The sequence below is a fragment of the Camelus ferus genome, chromosome 3 (genome assembly GCF_009834535.1).
Source record: "Camelus ferus isolate YT-003-E chromosome 3, BCGSAC_Cfer_1.0, whole genome shotgun sequence".
Classification (NCBI taxonomy): domain Eukaryota; kingdom Metazoa; phylum Chordata; class Mammalia; order Artiodactyla; family Camelidae; genus Camelus; species Camelus ferus.
Window position 1 is genome coordinate 103757798 of NC_045698.1, and position 23031 is coordinate 103780828.

Genomic DNA, 23031 nt, shown 5'->3' on the forward strand with positions numbered 1-23031 from the left:
CTCTGCCGCCTATTAACCCTAGCCTGAGCAGCAAGACTTTTGCTCGGTCCTCTATGTAAATTACTGCTTATTCATGTACACTTCAGTGCTCTGGCTGAATACATTTTGCTTGGTTTTGTCTGAGAGTGCCAGGAGTCCAGAAGGATTGTGAAGGCTGGGATGTCTGGGGTAAGACGCATATTCTGTTCTTTCATAATTTATGGTCTTATATTCACCTTTTGTACTATATCCCTTGTGCTTATAAATGAACTGAAAGCATTACAAATAATAAAAATGTGATTTATGAAGCCTGCTGTTGATTAAGCCCTTGTTTATCAGCCACACATTAAAACTTTGGGTAGCAATCCTGCTACAGATCTTCATTTAAGTCTCACGACAGCCCAACAAAGAAAAGTATCTTATTTATCCCACTTTACAAAAAGGAAAGAGTCTTCAAATGATTCAATTACTCAGTGACACACACCTAGTGACAGAGAGAGGACTGGGACCCAGTCTGTCTGTCTGCTATACACATATTACCTCTCAAAAGAGTAGAAAGAACAGGATGTCAGAAAGAGAAAAGACCAGCTTAGTTGGAATTCGGCTTTACTTCCATCAGTAATTAAGATAAAATTGAAGCCCCTGACTTGTTCTGAACTGTGCTTTCTCACAGAAGCCCCGATAGAACTGAGGAGACACCAGCACTAAGAAGCAGGGGCCCTTTGTTAATTACAGAGTGACGTATAAAATGCTGTTTATGGTTAGGAGTGACAGACTAATGGAATAAAATCTTATCAAGCCAATGTTTCGTACAAACAACAAGAAATTATTGCTGTTTCTCATTCTTGCACTTCTTGGGAGGTAAATGTTTTTTAAGAACAGATTTTTTTTTCTTTAAAAATTCCTTTAGGAAACATAATATGTTTTGGCAAAGATATTTAAAACATAACACTGTTATTTAAAAAAAAAATTTTAAGTACATTCACACAGAGAAACTCTAACACAGTAACAGACCTTCCCTTGTCTGTGCTGTGGGGAGGACTTGTTTGGAGGTGGAGAATTAGGGCGTCAGTGTGACGAACTGCCTTGACGCCTTTTGTCTGGCATCTTAGCGAGTCTGGAACATGTGGAGGCTCTGTAATTGGTCACTAAGTTTCCCTGAGCCTTTGTGTTTGCAAATGAATTTGCTGCTGGGGTAAAAACAACCCAACTTCCTTGCAGTGAGGAGAGACTGAAAAAAACCAAGATGGTGAAAAACCGCACCTGAAAAGTGGACAAGGCAGTGTCTCTGTTTAGATTATTGCTTTCATATGGAAGAGAAACACAAAACCAAGGGACACAAAACACCAAATAAAATCAACTTCAGATTTCTTTGAGCCGACCCTTGTTCCTGGACTGATAGACAAATGCTCCCCTCCTGTGGTCAGAGGGTAGAATACAGGGGAAGGGAACGCTTCACCAGCAGGATAAGGTGAAGCCAGAGGGGAATGTGTTCGGTTTTTTTTTCCCCCCGCATGTTTTCTGAAAAGCTTTTGGTTTATGGACCAAAGTTATTGTTCTTAAAATAAGATAACGAAAGGACGAAATTAAAAAACCTTATATAATAATGAAACCGACCAACAAAAATCCAGAAACAACAACAAAATTAATTTCCAAAAAAAAAAACCAGCCCAGTTTACCTGTTTCCTGGAGCCTTCTTTTACCATCCAAAGAGAGGTGATGCTTCTCTCAAAAGTAAAACAAACAAATACAACAAAACAGAAATAGCCTCACAGATACGTAGAACAAGCTCCTGGTTACCCATGGGGAGAGGGGTGGGGCGAGGGGAACGATGGGGAAGGGGATTGAGGTCCGATCACTAGATATAAAATAAGTAAGATACCAGGAGGTAATGTACAGCACAGAGAATATAGCCAATATTTTACAATAACTTTAAATGGTGTATAATCTATAAAAACATTGTCACTATGTTGTACACCTGAAACTAACATAATATTGTAAATCAACTGTACTTCAATTAAAAAAATGGAAAAAGGACTACCTCCACAGTCCAATATATAAACAATAGAATTAGAATGATTTACTGAGACTCTGCTAGGTATTAGGAAATATGTTAGATGCTGAAGACGTGAAAGCTGAAAAATGCATATTCTCTGCTCTCAAATAACTCAGATTTAATTGGAGGTATACTTGGGGCTGAAGGTAAGTAATCTTAATTACCTGGTAAATGCAAGATGGATACACAGAGTGTGTTGGGAGAACAAAGGATATTCTGCCCAGCTCTTGAGGAAGACAATGGTTAAGCTGAATCTTCCGGTGTGACATTTATTGAGGACATAAATGGCCATGCTAAGGAGAGAATTTGATCCTTATTTCCTAGAGCTGGGTTAGATAAAACTGCAGCTTTGTGTTGGTGGCAGTGTCTTATTCCAGTCCCAAATCCCACGTTATGTGCTTAGTTCCATCAGCATTTAAGAGTTGATCCCAGGTAGTCATGGGAAAGCAGGAAGGAATTTTAAAGATGGGAAAAAGCTGATTTGCACATTCAGTTAGGCTGGCAACAACAAATGGGGTGTATTTAAAGAGCGTACACCTGAAAGCAGTTAATTTAAGTAGGAGGCTGCTTCGAAAGTTCAGGTGAGATGCTCTTAGTAGAAGTGATGGAGAATTGAAGACAGGTGGGAGACCTAAAACTTGTCAAGGATTGGACGTGGAGGGTGAGGAAAAAGCAGGAAAGAATTAAGCCCACGAATCTATCTTAATTCCATGCAGCATCGCTCACCACGCTGGGGGAGCAGATCTGGAGTGAAAGGTTAACTCAGGATACTTGGTGCTTTGTGGTGTCCCTGAGGCTTTTAACCATAGAATTCTGATTTCTGTTTCATTGTTTCTGGTACTTCACTGCCTTATTTTACTAGAAGTTCATTGAGTGCAAGGAACATACCTTGCCTTGGTACTGCTTAGAATGACTTTTGAAAAAGCACTCTTTTGAAATTGTTAAAAATGGCATTCTCATAAAAATTAATGAGCACGTGCCCAAGTTTTATGTACTTCATTAATTAAAGGAACCAGTAGAATGAGGTGATTTCAGGAAGGATTTGAAGAATGGGACCAAGTACGCTGAAATGAAGGCAGTAGGTTAGAAATCAAAGTGGTTAGTTTGTATCTAGAACAAAACCCTCATCTTTGAGTTTTTCTTTTTCTATCAAGAACGGGAAAAAAAAAGTCATACCGTATCAATTTTCTGCAAGCTAGCCTCTAACTTCACAGAGCTGCAAAACATCTAGGCTCTCATCAATTGTTCCATTTTTCTCAGAGTCAAAAGCCTTTTCAATTGTCATATTGGAAACCACTCTGCAATGAAATTAGAAAAATACATACTCATCATTTTGCTTTATTTCCAAGTTTTTAAATATTTTTACATACTTTCTCATAGTAGCTCTAAGAATATTTAATGTGTATTTTAAAAATATTTTATTTATAAACTGGCTGTACAAAAGTAGATTTGGGTGATATAAATTAAAGGCAAAATTAAAGGCAAAACAGTAACATCAATAAAGAAAAAAGAAAATAGAAATAATTCATAAGATGTCATAATTAAATTTTAGGTTTGTTCATACATTTCTAGGCAGTCAGGGCAAAAAATTTACATGGTAGATTATATATCTCTTAATATAAAGGAAGAAAAATCCAGTTGCTGACGTGGCTGTTGTTTTATGTTTCCTCTTCTTCTAAATTCTAAAAAAGGGTGTCACACAGAGCATCATGTAGGTGGTATAGATGTAGTGGCCCTTGTTCTCAGTGTTTTTACAGTAATTATAGGCACAGATTACCAAGGCCTTTTTGTTATAGAGCCTGTTGATCAATTCCAGTGACTTCATGTTTATATTTTGCATCTGTATGCAAAAATGTATCTGTTAAAAACATTTTTTACTGAAGTATCTTTGATTTATAATGTTGTGTTAGTTTCAGCTTGGTGTTCAGCATAAGGTGCTGCTATGAACAATGGAGTGGGTGCATGTATCTTTTCAAATTAGAGTTTTCTCCAGATATATGCCCAGGAGTGGGATTGCTGGATCATATGGCGACTCTATTTTTAGTTTTTGAAGAAATCTCCATAGTATTTTCCATAGTGGCTGCACCAATTTACATTCCTACCAATAATGTAGGAGGGTTTCCTTTTTCTCCACATCTTCTCCAGCATTTATTATATGTAGACTTTTTGATGATGGTCATCCTGACCAATGTAAGGTGACAACTCATTGTAGTTTTGATTTGCATTTCTGTAATAATTAGAGATATTGAGCATCTTTTCATGTGCCTGTTGGCCACCTGTATGTCTTCTTTGGAGAAATGTCTTTTTAAGTCTTCTGCCCACTTTTTGATTGGGTTGTTTGTGGGTTTTTTTTGTTATTGAGCTCTATGTGCTCTTTGTATATTCTGGAAATTAGGTCCTTGTCGGTGGCATCATTTGCAAGTATTTCCTCCCAGTCCATAGGTTGTCTTGTCACTTTTTTTATGGTTTCCTTTCATGTATACATGGTTTGTTTCCCACATTAACTGTAAACTCTTTGAGGGTAGACCCACACATGCCAGGCCACAAGGATGAGCACACAATGGGTGCTCATGTAGCACATACTTGTTAACTTGTTACATCTAGTGGGTCTGCGAGGTAGAGAAAAAAGGCAGGCAGATAAAGGAAAAGAAGCAATATCTAGAATAAGAATGGCAAATAGCTGGCAAGATTCTTTCCCAAACTCTTCTCAGAGCAGGCATGCTTATGACCATGGAGTGGATACCACCACCATTCAGAGTGGACAGATGAGAAGAAACCTATTTAGTGTCCTTGTGGTGGAGCGTGTTCCCCACATCATGCAGATAGCCCTGATTTCCCTCACCTTGCTTTTCAAATGTAGGCTTAGAGTTGAGTTAAAACCAAACCCAACAAAAACCTATGGACAATGCAAGTAAAGTTTTAAAAAATGCAATTTGTTTTATTTTTATATAAACTAAAACACCAGTGCTCATTGATTCCTATATTAAATACATAAATTATAAAATAACCATTCATAAAACTTTACATACAATAAGTTGATTCCAATCTCTACGGTAATACATACAGAACATGTACATACTCGGTGTACTTCAGAGGATCATTCTGGCGAAACTCAGTCCATTTGTATTGTTCTTCCACTAATAAACAAGTGCTGAAGCAATATATGGAGTCATGCTGAGATGGAGAGAAAGAACCCCAACTGAGGCAGCTGATTGGATGAAAGCTCTGAGACATTGACCCTCTGGCTGCGTTAATACAGTAGACACCTGGGGAATTATGTATTCCCGAACACTGGCTCTGTACTTGAGCCCCTGCAGAATTGGATCTTGAAGGTTGGAACATGCATGGACCCTTGTGGAATGGGATCTTTAGCTGGTAAAAATATGGGACTTTGGGCTAATATTAATACTGTAGGCTGTGTGAATGCTTTTGCTCTTTCCAGAAAACTACTGGCATCACTTGAAGTCTAGTTTATGAGCATGGGTAACTGGAAAACCAGTGGGTAATTCTTTACCTCAGTCAACGACAGGAAATAGTAGTAATGGACAGAAGGTGGAGGAAAGGAAGAAGAGGCTGGCAAGAAGGAGACGAGCTCAGACACCAGATGCTAAACAAAAACATGAGGTGCCCAGCAGGATCAGAAAAACCCCTTCCTAAGTCCTGAATCCTAGGACCGAAGCGCAGATTTAGGAAGAACTCGCACCATCATGTTATGTACAGAATAAATATGTGTCTACACCTACGTCACATATTTGTAAAAGTGTTTGGATTTCGATCTGCCTCATTGTGGGAAGTCCTTATGGTTAAGGGGGGTGAATAGGCACATTTTGTGAGTTATCAGTCAAATAGGAGTGATGCTGTTATTAATGGATGCTGAGGACCTGCTCTTGGGAAATTGCATCACCCACACTTCAGTAAGTTTGTGGAGGCTTGACTGTAGGCAAAGCTGGACTCAAAGTTGCTTGTCTATGCCACTCCCACCCTTCAGAACTTTGATATCCCAGGATGGAAATGTAAGCATGAGTCCAAAGACCTCAGTGCAAAAACACAAAGATAAAAAACAGGGAACTTCACCCAATCAACCACCTGTACCTCTAAACTTGACACATTAGGTTGAATATAGCAAATTTAAATCCTCCTGTTTTTGCCACACTGTCCCTGGAAGTAGATCTCTAGTAATTCTGATTAAACATTGGACTTGGGACTCTCAACAATAGAAGATTTATTCAGGAAGAACTAAATGGCCAAACTAAAGGCAGCAAAAGAATATGAATCCACCTGGTACTGAAATGGGATTATAGAGGATCAACTCCAGCTTCTACTATGTCTGAATCTTCCTGCCAATATACCTGAGAGTCAGCCTCAAGACAATATATTATATTAAAATGACAAGGCAGCTAAACAGAATGGAATCTTTTCCCCTCAAGACCTTGTGACCTACTTTTTTCTCTTTAGAAAGTAGAAGTCCACTTACAGAGACGCTTGGGCCCATCCTGGAAGCATTAACTCATGACATAAGTAGTCACCTAAGATTTGCCTTGATTACTGATCTCTCAAGTTATACTGAACTTTTTCAAAATAGTAGATAAATATATACATATGCACACACATGTATATATATTCTGTGCCACTCTTTGACAGATCAAAAAATGCAGTTAAATATTTAAAAAATAAAATGTTTATGCTGCCCATATATTTGGGTGTAACACACATGATCCAATTATTTAAACATCAACACAAAACTGATGCGTATTATTTTTACAGTTTCTGTGAAAACCTAGGCAGGTTCAAAAGACATGCTTCATTTTAAAACAATGAACTTGGAATCACATTGAAGACACTGAACGTACAAATTACACAATGGGTTTACAGAAAAAGCTGACAATCAGTAGATAAAAAGGAACACGTTTGCCAGAGATTTATTTGAAATTGAAAACCACCAGAGTAAGTTGAAATAAGATACTGTAGCAAAAATCATTTGGCAAAACTTCACTTCTTCTAGCACTAGTGGAGAACATATGTCCTCTTTCTACTCCACTGATGACCCATGAACCCTCTATATCATCTCTCCCCTCCTGGAGAACCATGCCACCTATGGGAGCAGTTTTCTGTGAATGGAAGAAAACTCAAAGCAGAATTTATTCTTCCACCCCTAAAACCTTCACTATTGGCAATAATTTCACTTATGTGACAGAAGTTAAAAGGGATATATTTTCAGCAAATTCTAGTATTTCCTAAAACAAAACGTGGGTGGCATTAAAAAAAAAAGTCAGATGGTTTAAATTAGTAATAGATGCTTCCTAGTTTTATAGCCAAATATAGTCTTCTATTTCTTTCTCTTTTCTCATGAAAATTTTCCCATCCTGAATAGCTGTGCTATATTGGAGCTTTCATTTTATCTCAAACTATTTTTTTAAATATATTCAGTTATATTTATTTTTCAAGAGATGGAAATAACTCATTGGACAAATATGTCAGGATAGTTAAGATGCAGAAATTAAAGATCAGAGTGGGGATTACCTGCTCTCTGTAACAAGTGAAGCCACAATAAAGCTCTCCATTATTAAGGAGACATTCATTTTACTCTTGCCGAATAGGCAAGGGAAGCATCCATTTAGATATGGTGCATTTCTGTGGATCCATGAGTGACTAGTACATACATGCACAGTTTTGCTAATGTTTTTATAATCATGGAAATGGATAAGAGTGACGTACTTATCAAAATATTTAGCCACATCCAATGATGTGTTGGGTATTATGAGTAAGACATGGTAAAAATAATCCCCTTTTAGCATAAACTCTTAAAGAAATTTGCTAGATATTAAGTAAAAATAGAGAATTCTGAATACCTTCCCCCATTCTTCCGCATCTTTCCCTAAACACATCTAAAGTTGCTTGAGATGGTCATCCTCACTGACTGGCATTGCTCTTGTATGATTTTGTGTATATGATACAATCAAATTTATAGCAGATAAGGTACATGATTAAGCCACATGATTTTTAGAAATGTTTCTGATCATTCAAACCATAGTCAGTGCTTGGATATAAAATTTAACCTACAGTTTCTTGGTGGGGAAAGCAAGATGAAGAGAAGAAAAGTAGGTTTGGTGGAGCAGATGGAGTATGAATTTGTTCGGATGCACCCAGCAATGGCTAATGGAAGACGAGTAGTCTCAGGTATGGAAGAGTAATTGATCCTCTTCCAGATGTCCTAAGATTTGAAAGGGCTGGGTCAGACTGTAGTGGCACCCACGTTGAGACTGCCTGTCCAATGAATGTACTAGTCATACTTAATAGGGAACCTACCCAGCTGAAGAAAGAATCCCGCACAAGGATAGTTTTTTGGTGCAGTCCCAGTAGGTCACATCACCAGACCTTTCCCTAAAATTAAAGGGCTAATCAGATTAATTATGTGATACTCTCAGTTCACGCCAAGTCAACTTCAGGGCTAGCTCTCTTATGACATCTCTCTTGTGTGATGGCATGCATGTGCAGTAAGGAGAGCTGGGAGATGCTTATCATTGAAATGACACATTCTTGTATTTTGTTCACTGGCATGAGATGATCTATTCACTATAGATTAGTAGAGATCTTGATTCTGGATTGCTCCATCTTTATTGCTAGTAACGTCCCAGGTAGCTTGATGGCAAACCTTCAGTGCCGCAGTGCTTAGATTGAATCAAACTGAAGCACTGTTTTCTTAGCCAGGGAACTCTTTTTCTCAACACGAGAAAGTCAAATCTAGCCATCATTATAATTACAAAGCACTTTGTGCTACTTTAAGCACCTCTTGTTCCAGAATTGCAAAACAAAACAAAACAAAACAAAACCTTTATGAAAAAGCATTTTAACCTCATTTTGCAGATGAGGAAACTGAGGCACAGAGAGGTGAAGTGACTGGGCCAAAGATACCTGGGTCAGCAGTAAATATAAGAACAAAAAGTGGTTCCCCCCCACCCCCCACCCAGTTGTAGCTTTTCTTGTACATTCTTCAGTTATCCTTCTGGCTTTGAAGATGCCAGCGCTTAAAACTGCAGAGGAAGATACTGAACCCATGTAGGGAAGGATTTGTGTAGCATCTCATAGAAAGAGTTTCTGGCTCCCTACACACACTGTTACTGCATTGGAAAGCTAGCCCTGTAAATAAAACCTTGATAATCTGAAAAATTGAGGCTGTTTTGTTATCTACAGTAAATGAGGCTAAAATTAGCTTTTCAGGAACATTTATTTGCTCTCAGAACTGAATCCAAGACTCAGTATTACATAACTTAGGAAGAGTACCAGTCTTCTAATTGTCTCTTGGTAGAAAATGACCTTATCTGTAACACAATGTTACTTTTATATAAAAAAGTAGAGCTATCTTGTTGCGGTCAGATCTCTGGGGAAAGAAAATCATTATCAGTCTAAATGACGAGAGGTCAGAATGCTCTAAGCATATCAGGATACTTCTAAAAATAATCATGATTTCATTTAATAGTCACACCTCTGTGGCAAACTCAACTGTTGGTAGAAGTTTATCGCCTCTATTGTGTATCAAATCATATAACATGTTATTCGCAGGCAATTTTAAGCAGCCATTTGAAAACCAGTACTTTGGAAATGGAAACATTCAGAGATGCTCTCTGGCCCTAGGGTCGTTGGCATTCTAAACAGGACTACGTCAGGGAGCTTGTGATTCAGAGCATCGTCTTCTTAATCTTCAGTACGGACGAGATCAGTCTGTCGTCAGTGGCGGACCACAGGTGTGACAGGAGGCCAGGGGAGCATGAACATCTGCTTTTCTTTCTCATGTTGTGTGCGCCTGGGTCCTTCCCCTTGGTTGCCAGTCTGGCCAGGGTCACGGAGATCCACTTCTCATCAGTCCTGTGCGGAGCGCCTTCCACAAGCTCCACCGTTTGCAGAAAAACACACCGGACACTGCTTTTCTTCCCACTCACGCTGCAGATGCCTCTGTTCCTGAGTTTTAAACAATAATAAAGACCGAAAAGCAAATCCCTGTAGTAAGAAACCAGACTTTTCAAATGAAACATTTTATTGTAAAGAGCTCCTCATAGGTATTCCTCGTGCTTCAACCCCCACCACCCTTTTTTTTTTCCTTTTGATTTTTTAAAATGATGTTTATTTCAGGACTAGTGTTTCCGTGGGGTGTGGTGTTACATTAAAATGATCCCCCTGCACAGCAGGGGTAGAATGTTTCTTTGTAACTTTGGTTCCATGCCCAAGACACATCTTTGCTTGATCAGCTGAAAATGGTTCCATTGCTGAACTTTTTTCCTTCACACGATATATGTTTATAGTTCTTTCCTTCTGGTTTGACGTATACATGTTTCATTAAATGCAGCATATATTGTCGATTTTCAACAGGGTCGTGTAGCAACTGTCAAGTAAGAAACCTTGAATAATGGCTTTAAAACACACAGCTGTAGTCCTGGCCACAGGGTAGTTCTCAGCTTTTGATCTCCCTTTCACTGCTGTAAACATTTCTGCCATCTTGGAAGGTTTAGAAGCATTTGCTTTTCTGGGGTCTCATCCGTGTTTTCGGTTTCTCTGTAAAACAGAAGGAGAAAGTCTTTAATCATCACTGCTGTCAACAGCTGAAACAGAAAAAAACACAAACTCTTTTTTTCTTTAAAGAAAAAACATTTTGTATTCTTTACCACCTGTTTGAACTGCATGATCTTGTGCAAGTTATATAAAGAAAGTCTCCAAGCTCAATTTCTTTCATTTAAAAGGAGAAACGAGAAGTATCTATTTCAAGGGTTGTTGCAACATAATGCTTGTAAAGCAGTGAACAGTTCCTGTCTCATACTAAGTGGCCTGAAATACTAGCAATTATCATGACTGCCCTTTTCTCTGGGGCTCACCATGCCCCCAAATATCAATTTAAGATGTTATTTTAAAAGCAGGTCTGTCTGTGCCTCTCAGCAACTTACTTTTATGTCACACTTCTTCCCCAACAAACGTTACTTAATGGCAGATAGTCTCTACCTCAAGGTCCTGACCTGAGGAGTCCTTGGGAATCCTGCCACCCAGATTTCCTGCTGGCCCCAGAGATACCCCTGAAAAGGTGCTTCCCTGGGCTATGCCAGTCAGGACTCCTAGCCCTGTTCTTTTTTAAGTCCATGCTTCTGGGTTTTCACTTGGGTAGAAGTTTAGGACATAACATTCTCTTCCAATAAAAGCCAGAAAATGGCGCAGAGGACATGTTATTATGTACTGCCTAAACATATGGCCTTGAGAGTCTGAACGACATGGGTGGAGAAAAATGGAATTTCCACTTTATGCCCGTGGACAAGTTATTTATCTTCACCAACCCTTAATTTCCCCATCTATAAAGATACTAATTCTGTAGCAGGATTTTACTAGCACCCCAGAAGTGGTGACCAAGATCCAAAGTAGTGGGAAAGTAGACATGAACACAGTACCTTAAGGATGCTTCCAGTCTACCTTACGGAGGCAAATTTGAGATTCAAAGAAATTGCCGCCATAAGTGCAAGTCAGAAACATTTGGAGTTCATATTTGCAGAGCCACTCTGTCTACTCCCAAAGAGTAGATTTACTGAGATGAAAGAGTGATGGAGTCACAGAGGAGAACTAGTGGGAAATAAGTACAATGGTTGGGATGAGAGTACACTGTGGTAGGGAATGGGGGGGGGGTGACCAAAAGGCCCAGAGATTGATGGTCCTGGCACAAAGGAGACTCGCATTCTATTGCTCAAACACAGAGCCATGCTCACCCGCTGCTCATCTTCCTTTGTCTTTCTGGGCAGAGAACTGGAGAGGGATGGCACGGCAGAGACAGGGGCAGTAACTTCCTTCCCAGCAAGAAGTTGTGGCTGGTACCACCAATGATGGGATCCGGAGTGGCAATGGAAGAGTCTGGGCCCCAGCCAGGCAGGGGATAGTGCAGTGGGCATGCCCTGCACAGCTTCTGAAGACCTCACATACACATTCCCACAAATGGCCAGTCTTTCATCACCTCTCACAGAAAATACATCAAGAGCTGGTCAGTAACAGCCAGAAACACAGCATCAGCCACCAGGGAGAGGGCCACAACCACTGCCCATGGAGGTGAGAGGCAAGGATCACTTCCCCTCCTCCTCCTCCCTGCTCTCCAGAAGAGCTGAACCTTGGAGAGGGCAGAGGAAGGGACCTCTTAGAGTCGGGTGGTGAACCACCTTCTTCACCACTGGGAATGAGGGAAGAAATGAGATGAAACACAGTCTGATACTGAAGTTAAATTAGGCTAGACTTTCAAGAAGTGGAAGAGACTAAAACACTGGGGAACCATCTAAGATTTAATTAAAGGATGAGAGAGGGAAATAAGCAAAAGCCTTGTTTTGCTAAAAATAGAGTGCATTCAGATTTACATCCACTGAGATGAGAGACCCAAAGAACCAGTCACAACTATAAAACTCCCAAAATCCCTGGTAAAGAAGGGAACTGACCTGAATAAAAGATGCATTAAGGTGTGTGTGTGTTTATATGTGCTCTCCCTCTCTCTCTTTAGATATATATACACACACATAGTGTGTTTTTATATATAAATACATAAGCAAAAAAGTTTTACTTGCAAACTTTCAATTTTTATAATCTGAGAGATAAATCCTAAATTCCGTTTCAAAGCACACACGCATCATTTCTGCCTGTCACAGCTGAAGCAAAGCCCATCGTTTGAGTAACACCATGCGGTTTTAAAGAACAAATGGACTTACAGGCAGTCTCCCAGAAGGTTCAATTTCTGCAAATTGAGTATCTGTAAAATGAACTATGATTTTCACAGCAAAGCTGAAGTTATTCAGACTGGCACTCTGAATAACTGAAGGGTTATCCAGTGAGTCCACCACAGATGACCCATTTTCAATAAGCTGAAGGTCAGCACCCTACAATTAAAACTGTACAGAATATAAACTCACCTTTGATTCAGAAGACCTTCTGGATATTACAGAACCTCAGGGGTTCTTCTGAATGGGTTGCTTAACAGCGCTGAGCTCTAAGTTTCCTCCTCTGCAAACAGTGATTGCAGCCATCACTTCTGAGAGTTTACTACACGTCACTAGACACCAAGTCAACGAATGCGGTGATGTCACCTCTGACTATGATCCTCGTATCCAAGTACCTGTCATATTGCCTGGTTCACAGAGGATACTTAGCAAACAGATGTTGAGATCAATTGATAGGCTACTTAACATTCACTGTTCTTCAGGGTTTTCTAACTGCTGGAAGGTGGTTTAGATCCTTTATGGACCACAAAACTAGAGGCATATAGATTTAACAAACTGTAGCTACAAAATTTTGGTCAACTAATCTTCGACAAAGGAGGCAAGAATATACAATGGAATAAAGACAGGTCTCTTCAGCAAATGGTGTTGGGAAAACTGGACAGCAGCATGTAAAACAATGAAGCTAGAACACTCCCTTACACCATACACAAAAATCAACTCAAAATGGATCAAAGACTTAAACATAAGACAAGATACAATAAACCTCCTAGAGGAAAATATAGGCAAAACGTTATCTGACATACATCTCAAAAATTTTCTCCTAGAAGAAATAAAAGCAAGAATAAACAAATGGGACCTAATGAAACTTACAAGCTTCTGCACAGCAAAGGGAACCATAAGTAAAACAAAAAGACAACCTACGGAATGGGAAGAAATTTTTGCAAATGAAACCGACAAAGGCTTGATCTCCAGAATATATAAGCAGCTCATACTTATTGAGAAGTATCAATAAGAAGAAAATAAACAACCCAATCCAAAAATGGGCAGAAGACCTAAACAAGCAATTCTCCAAGGGAAGACATACAAATGATCAATAGACACATGAAAAAATGCTCAATATCACTAATTATCAGAGAAATGCAAATCAAAACTACAATGAGGTATCACCTCACACCAGTCAGAATGGCCGTCATTCAAAAATCCACAAATGACAAATGCTGGAGAGGCTGTGGAGAAAGGGGAAACCTCCTACACTGCTGGTGGGAATGCAGTTTGGTGCAGCCACTGTGGAAAACTGTGGAAATTCCTCAAAAGACTAGGAATAGACTTATTGTATGACCCAGGAATCCCACTCCTGGGCTTATATCCAGAAGGAACCCTACTTCAGGATGACACCTGCACCCCAATGTTCATAGCAGCACTATTTACAATAGCCAAAACATGGAAACAACCTAAATGTCCATCAACAGGTGACTGGATAAAGAAGATGTGGTATATTTATACAATGGAATACTACTCAGCCATAAAAACTGACAACATAATGCCATTTGCAGCAACGTGGATGCTCCTGGAGAATGTCATTCTAAGTGAAGTAAGCCAGAAGGAGAAAGAAAAATACCATATGAGATCGCTCATATGTGGAATCTAAAAAACAAAAACAAAAACAAACAAAAAAACCCCACAAAGCGTAAATACAGGACAGAAATAGACTCATAGACATAGAATACAGACTTGTGGTTGCCAGTGGGGTGGAGGGTGGGAAGGGATACACTGGGATTTCAAAATTGTAGAATGGATGGACAGGATTATACTGTATAGCACAGGGAATCACAGAGGAAAAAATGTGATAATGAGTGTGTATGTGTCCAAGTATGACTGAAAAATTGTGCTGAACACTAGAATTTAACACAACATTGTAAAATGATTATAAATCAATAAGAAATGTTAAAAAAAAAAAAGCCCCCAAACTGTAGCTAACCCCTGTTCTCTAGTCATCACAAATAACCCAAAATCATGAACAGTAGTCCCTTCTTCCTGATTTCCATCCATGCTTTTCACGGTAAAGGGCACGACCATCCAACCACTTACACCACCCAGGACCCGAAGGGCCTTTCCCAACACCTTTCAATCTATCAGTCTTTATATACAATTTATTGTAAAGTATTCGATAAATGGTAGCTGGTATTATTACTTCCATTTCACAGATGAGGAAGCTGATACTGAGGGTTGTTAGATAACTGGTCTATGAGAATCCTAGTGAAAAAGACAAATAATATGGAATGAAACTTACCTGAAGCCAGAGCACCAAGGGAGGCTTCCCTGCGTCCCTAATTTTACACTGAGATGGGAAGGACAAATGGACATTAACTAGTTGACGGTGCTGTGCGAAACGGGGTCCAGGTAGACGAGAGCACATCTCCGAATGCATTATCTAAAACAAATGCTTGGTGTGTCCGAGGAACTTGGCTTTTAACGATCCTTTCTATGAGCCAGGGACGATGCTGGTTACTTTACTTATATAATATCACTTATTAATCATTAGAAAAACAGTAGATGCTATGACTTGCTAATTTTTTATATTGGGAAATTAATGTTTGGAGAGGTATAATAGTATCTATTCTGCAGGGTTGTTTAAGTATTACATAAAATAATGGACACCAAATGTGCTTTTTCAGTTATAAAACAAGATGTCCTCTTCTATTGTAATATCATCACTTTCATTAAAAAAGTATTTATTGATTGTCAGTTATCTGCTAGACACTGTCTTGGTATTTGGGGTACAAGAGTGGAGAAAGCATGTAAGGTCTCTGCCCTCATGAATTTTATATGCAATGAAGGAGAGATATAGTAATTAAAAAAACAAAAAGGAAACCCCGAAATGCATATAAAATTTGACCAGAAGTGAAATCTAGGAAGACTCTCCTGAGGGAATCACAAATGAGCTGAGATCTGGGGGATGAGCGAGCAGGTGTTTATTAGATAAAGCAGGAGGGAAAGTTTAGTTGTCCCTCTGTATCCACGGGGGCACGGGGGATTAATTCCAGGACCCCTTACCAAAACCCAAGGATGTCCAAGTTTCTTACAGAAAATGGTGAGCTGTTTGCATATAGCCTACTCACATTCTCCCGTATATTCTAAGTCATCTCTAGATGACATAATACAATGGAAATGCTATGTAAATAGTTGCCTGCATGTGGCAAATTCAAGTTTTGCTGTTTGAAACTTTATGGAATTTTTCCCCAAATATTTTCTATCTACCTTTGGTTGAATCCAAGGATGTGGAACCCGTGGATACAGAGGGCTGACTGTATTCTGTGCACAAGGACTGTGGGTACAGACCCCTGTGGGAGGCAGGGGGAGTATGGCTCCTCATGGCAGATCCTGGAGCAACAGGAAACCTGAGAGGCTGTTTGCAGTTTGACCAGACGGGCTTTCTTGGCCACATTAAGGAACTGCGATTTGACCCTAAAGGAGATGCCTTCCCAAGGAAGGGGGGGCTGATTAGATTTGTGTTTCCTAAAATTTGCTTGGGCTGCTGTGTGAAGAATGAGTTATAAGAGTGTCTGAGGGGAAGCACTGACTCCAGAAAGTAAGGTGTCCCCATGATGGCGCTGGGGGAGAATATATTTGTGAATATATTCTTTCCTCTGTTCATTCATTCTTTAAGTTATTCTCCAAATGACAGATAAAGAACAGAGAGGATAGTTATCTTGGTATTAGATTGTTATGTTATCCAGGGCTCTGCTCTAACATGTCACAAATCTGCTTTCACATTCATTTACCCAGGTATTTATTTATTCATCCACCCATACTTCAGTCCGTCAACTAAAAATTTACTCAGCACCTAGTATATATGAGGCACTGTTACAGACTCCGAAGATACAATATACGACTAGATAAAGGCTAATGGATATATTTACACAAAGGAAGGGCCGATTAATTAGCATATAATGATGCATCAAATGGACTTCTTTTTTTAACCAATATAAAAGAATAGGAGCAAAATTCTCTTAAAGAACGCATACTGCAGAGATTGGTCATAAAGCCATTAACCCATAGGTCACCTACAGACAGGTATTAGTGGGAAGACGGATCGAAAAAAATGTAAATGTAATAAGAAATAAACATTTGTCTATTTTAATGGAGAATTTGTGACTAGTCACTGTGGCGGTTTTTTATAATACAGCATTTATTGTTAAGTTTTTTGGGGGATCAGAACAACAATACAGTATTAGGTGCCTTTTAACATGGTTTATAGTTACTAGGTAGGAAGTGAAAATATTGAGCTAGCCAGTTCAAGAATTCATGGCTGACACTAGAGATGTATCATCAAAAATGAACTAGTACATGGATGCAGAATCATGGTCACCTGTTATCTGTCTGGTCTTCCCAACTACAAAATGACCAGAGGGGCTGTGGTGTTCTTCACTGATCCAACCCTCCTAAGAAGAGGAGGATTTTCAGTGGGTCACTGTAACCTGCACATAATGGCTAAAACTGCTGATAGCTATTTCTGTACTCTTTCCATTCTCCTCTTTCCTTTGTCTTCCTCGGTAGATGTCTAACATGGAAGAATTAGTGGTACACAATTTATTAGCATAAAAGTACAGAATGTATGGAGGAAAGGGACACGTGAAAGAAATCAAGAGGTACAAACTTCCAGTTGCAAAATAGATGAGTCATGGGCATGAAATGTACAGCGTGGGGAGTACAGTCAATAACTACGTAGCATCTTTGTGTCACCACAGATCGGAGTGTAACTAGACTTATCTTAGTGATCATTTTGAAGTGAACAGAAATATTGATCACTAGGTTGTGTAACAGGGACTAACATAATGTTGTAGGTCAATTAGACTTCAAAACCAACCAACTAAACAAACAAACTCATAGAAAACCACAACCACCAGGTTGTGGTTACCTGAGGCAAGGGGTGGGGGGGGGAAAGGTACTGGATGAAGGCAGTCAAAAGGTACAAACTTCCAGTTATAAGATAAATAAGTACTGGGGATGTAACTTACAACATGATAAATATAATTAACACAGCTGTATACTATATATAAAAGTTGTTAAGAGAGTAAATCCTAAGAGTTCTCAGCACAAGAAACAAAATTCTTTCTATTTCTTGAATTTTGTATCTATAGATGATAGATGTTCACTAAATTTATTGTGATAATCATTTTGCGATGTATGTAGGTCAAATCATCATGCTGTACCCCTTAAAGTCACACGGTGCTGAATGTCAATCATATCTCAATAAAACTGGAAGAAAAAGATGAATGCGTGGGCAGATGGTATCTCTTACAACTACCTGGGGTTCCCCTGCTTACAGTAAAAGTCCCACTAGAACGCACGGAACTGAGCTATTTAGTCAGCAACCACCGAGAGCAGTCAGCGTGCTTTCTCGGGCGCCTTTAGCAGCTACTAGATCATTGACAAAAATGACTTCGGTAAATGCTACAAGGAAAGAAGCATGAGTCACTGCATTTTAAGGAGGGTATCTTTATATATAATTTAAGTTAGTCTTTGGTTTAAGAGTAGAACTTAAATCATTAATTCAGTAGGAAAAATATTTGTACAGTTATTTGCAGTATGTTTTTACTACCTGCCAAGAAGCCACACATTTTTCTTCCTTACTTCCTCCTGTCTCTCTCTTGCCTGCTTTGGACATATACATAGCATTAGTCACTCTCTGGTAATGTCTTATTCCGGGTATTTTATATTTATTTATTTATATAAATATTTATCATTATATATTTATATATAAATATATTATTATATATGATTATAATATATTATGTATTATATATTATTTATTTACATATAAAAATATATATTATATATTATATATATAAAGTTATATATCTATATAAAGTTATATGTCTCTATATAAAGTTACATATTTAATTGTTTATAATAATCCCAATTATTCTCTGAAAAGAGGAGATAAAGCGGTAACTACATTTTAGTTTTGGTGGTAAACTACTTGGCAGTACTAGAGGTTTTATTTTCAAACCTGTATATTTGCAAACTCAGTAAATGTGACAGCCAACTTGTTTTTTATACTACTAGCTCAGAGTTGCTGATTGTTGAACCATGTGCCAGTCCATGTGTAAGTCCTTTATATGCATAATCTCATCTAATTCTCTCAACATAATACCATGCTATAGTTAATATAATTAATCATAACCATCTTATGGAATAGGAAAACTGACCTCGGGCTAAACCTACCATCACACAACTAGTAAACGGGAGGATTCAAATGTAACAGGATGTTTAACTGCAAAGCCATACACGCTACACCACTCAGCCTTTTCCCTGTACATAATTTACACTGCCCAGATTCACAGTCATGTTAATTTACTATATTATTATTAATTACAATTATGTTTTTTTCATTTGACCATAACTAAGTGTCAATTATTGTGCTACTCTGGAGGGAAAAGCAAATCACATTTTGTTCATCTCTCAAGGAGTTACAAAAAATGGGAAAAAGTATGGAAATGAGCACATTGCAATTTCTAATCCCAAGAGCTAAGCAGGACTACACAAATCATAGAGGACACCTCTGACAGCTGATCTATATGCACATAAGTGATGCTGAAAATGTGAGAGAAAGGCCCTCCTCTTTCATTAGTGAGGTTGAAAGTGGACTCTGGTGTGAGGCTGGCTGGGTACAAATCCTAGTCCTGCCCATTGTAGCCGTGTGGTCTTGGGAAAGTCACATGCTGCAATTTCTCTAACTGTAAAAAATAAATAAGTAAATAAAAAATAAAAATAGCACCTACTTTCTAAGTTTTTTTTTTTGAGGATTAATGTATCTACTGCTTAAAACAGCACCCACAGCATTAAATGTTAATCATTATTGATATTAATGTTCAAAGCTATTCATTTGCTAGCTAGTATTTGTAAGGTTTGAGGTTTCTTCTCTAGACCACCCTAACTGAGTTTTATTTGCCTCACTTATTTATGGTTCTTTGTAGGGGAGGGCTGTTGGTTTTCTGAGGTTCCGGCCATGTTGCTCCTTTCCTAGAGAATCTCGCCCACTTCTCTTTAGATAGTCTTATTCAGTTTAAGAGACTAAGTCCTATTCTTGATGGGCTGCAAGGCTACCCTTCTTGTCAGACAAAGGATCACTTTCAGTCCAAAAAGAAAATTCTCAGAGGAAGGAATAAGCCAGGGAGTTGGTTATATGGGCAGACTTTCTGGGCGTGTCTGCTTAACCCCTTCCTTGTGTCAGGTCATGCTAATGAACTTTTGCTTGTCTGCTTCACACCCAGGTAACAGAGCTGAAACCCACGGAGGAGAAAGTTTCCTCTTCCATTTTTCAACTTGCTACAGAAAATGTCACATAACATGAGGTCCAGGAAACATCCCTGTATAATAGAACCTAAGAGGATAACCAAAGTTGACCCAGACCACGGGAAAGGGACTTGGAAGAGCAGCCAGCCTTCTTCATTTTACAATAATGGTATTAAGGTTTGTGGTTTCTGGACCTGGGAAGACGTCAGAATCAGCTGGTGCGCTCAGTAAAGACACAGATCAATCCTTGCCCTCCACCTCTCTCACCCTCTGTCTCGTTCCCACGGCCAGGAATCTGCTTCATTAAATCGGAGGTAAGGCTTTGGAATCTGTGTTTTTAATAGCATTGGGAATCACTGTCTAAGATCTTTTATACATATATTTGTGAGACCTGGGTTTGACAATTTAGTAATGATAAGACTCTTCTTTTTTGTTCTAAGTTGACATTGCAAGTTACCTTATTTTAAAACAAGATCCAATTTCACTAAATAGCCTGTTTTCCTGAGTCCTGATGAAAAGGGACTAGGAGAAAGGGTCTAAAAAAGCAGTCATTTTTAACTTGTTAGATTTACAGAAGCAGAATTTTCAAGCTGGAAGATACACCAAAAATATGTTCATATTTCTTCACTTTGCAGATAGAAAAGCAACTCATTCTATGTAATGAGACTACAGTGAGAATACACAGATCTAGAGACATCATGACTCCCCAAAGCAAGGCAGTTAACTAGAAAAAAGTTCTTGATATCCCTCATTCTTCATAGTTGTTTTATTTCTTTAATCATCATCCGAACTGACTGGATCTGTTTCTCATTTTTATGGCACATTTAAGCTAACCAAACCAACTGTATTTGTTTTTTTTAAAAACACGAGCATAGAAACCACAGGCAGCATCCTTATCCAATATCTCTTAGAAGCACATTTTGAGAAGTAAATGGAATCTTACCTGTAAGAGGCACCTTGACATCAAGGCCATAGAATAAAGGCAAGAGAGAAGAACAAGAATAGAAACAGAAACTGCAGAAGAAAAAGAAGAAGATTATGTAAATCTGAATTTCTGCAGTGCCATTCAGGTAGTACAAAACCTCAGCTTTTCCACATTGCTCAAATCTGACCATTTCTCATATACACACCAAGTACCTTTTGTTTCAAAAAACCATACCTTTTATTTTTCCACTGGTAAAGAAATGCAGTGAATAACTAGTGTTCAACTCACATCGACTCATACGTTTTAGAATTCTGAGGGGGCCTTACAGGTGATTGGTCTAAGCTCCTACTTTTATAAGAGAGAAAAATAAGCACAGAGCAGTTAATCAACGGACTTAATTTCATGGTACAGTGAAGCCTAGTGCTCACACCTCCTGAGTCCTACTCTATTACATGCTATTGTCTCTATTTTTAATGTGTGAGAGGGTAATTAAAATCTTTTTAAATGATCACAGCATACACTTAAATCACTCAATGCTATCATTGTCTGGCTAATGTGTTAGGTTTTAGGACTAAGGCACAGTAGGAAGAATATTAATCTGCAGGGTAAACACATGCTCAACTCTCCTCAGGGGGTCCTCCTGAGAGGGAACTGGAACAGTGTTAGTAATTACATCAGGGCAACAGGTATAAACTGTGTCTGTCCCGGATGAGTGAGGCTATGTGGTCATCCTATTGGTATGAAATATGCTTTTAACAGCAATGGACACTCCAGGTGGTGACAGGATGACGCTACCCCAGCCTGTCACGCTTCTGAGCGAGGTTTCTCCTTGTCTGACTCATAGAAGCTAAATGGAGTCTGACTTGTCTCTCGTCACCAAGACCCTTCACCAGAGAAGCAGATAACTTGGATGGAAAACACACTTGTGGAGGGCTGGTATAAAACCAACTGTGTACTAAATAAAATATCACAGGCCAGATCAGTTTTTTCAAATACTGGCTTCCTTGGTGATTTACTCTTGGAGCCACGAAGTCTTTGGCCTTATCACACTTCAGGGGTGTTCTGTTGGACACGACATCTTTGAATAGGGTCCTATGTGGTCGTCTCATACTGGGCATGTTATTTGCATATTTCCTTTTTTCTATATTTTATTTATTTATTTTTTGTTTGTTTGTGGGGGGGGAGGTGATTAGGTTTATTTATTTACTTACGTATTTTAATGGAGGTACTGGGGATGGAACCCAGGACCTCGTGCATGCTAAGCACACACTCTACCACTCAGCTGCATCTGCCCCCTTACATATTTCTTTTAACGCCATTACTTAGAAGGCACTTGCTTCAGTGTGCCAAGGCTGCACGAACAAGTTATAAACATGGTATGAACAGCCGTATGGGTGACTGATGTAGCAGTACGAAAAGGAGAAACTGTGTCCCTTTTTTTCATTTCTTGAAGATGGACAGTGACAGGATGGCACCTGTAGCAGCCGTGGATGGAGGAGAGGACTGGAAGGCTTCCACTGTCCCTGTGAGGAGGTCAGGTGTTGGAGACACCTCTCTGGGCACGAGCGGATGCCCATCACCTAGCTGGCAATGAGAGTCTTAATTCCATGCCATGTGGTGGGCAGGCTGTAGATCTCAGGGTCAGACGCCTGACCTCTGGCCTTGATTTGCCAGTCTTGTCATATGATTTGGGGAAAGTTGCTTAATCTCTCTGAGCCATTGTTTTATTACTTGTATAAAAGGGGATTATATCTGCTGTGTCTGTCTCAGAATAATCAGGACAATCAAATGAGATGATGAATGCAGGGGTGCTTTGATAATGGTGAGGAGCTGCCTGAGGGAAGCAACTTTGCTACGTTTGTTGTCATCACCTGATTTATACCACCCAGGTGCGTGGGAATTAGGAACAAGGAAGGACTATTGTATGTACCCTGCAGGGGTGTTCAAGTACCGCTGGGGAAAGAATGAAGAACATCCCTGACATAAGTGATCTTTAGCCTTTTTACTGAGCTTGTGGGCGAGCAGCATTGAGGTCAAGTGAACAGAAG

At 39.1% G+C, this 23031-nt stretch overlaps 1 protein-coding gene across 5 annotated transcripts in view; it reads right to left on the minus strand.

Moving 5' to 3' along the window:
• Positions 1 to 3222: 3222 nt before the first annotated feature.
• Positions 3223 to 23031, minus strand: part of JAKMIP2 (janus kinase and microtubule interacting protein 2) — a 158151-nt gene continuing 138342 nt past the window's right edge. For 3 of the 5 annotated variants that reach the window (XM_006191585.3, XM_006191583.3, XM_032477049.1), the window contains 2 exons: positions 21002 to 21072; positions 10050 to 10582 (listed from right to left, as the gene is read on the minus strand). In XM_006191585.3, coding sequence (XP_006191647.1) covers positions 21022 to 21072 — 51 coding nt within the window. In that variant the 3' untranslated portion in view covers positions 10050 to 10582; positions 21002 to 21021. Of the gene's footprint in view, positions 3334 to 10049; positions 10583 to 21001; positions 21073 to 23031 lie in introns of those variants that run through there. The other 2 variants (XM_032477050.1, XM_006191584.3) reach the window with 2 other exon arrangements.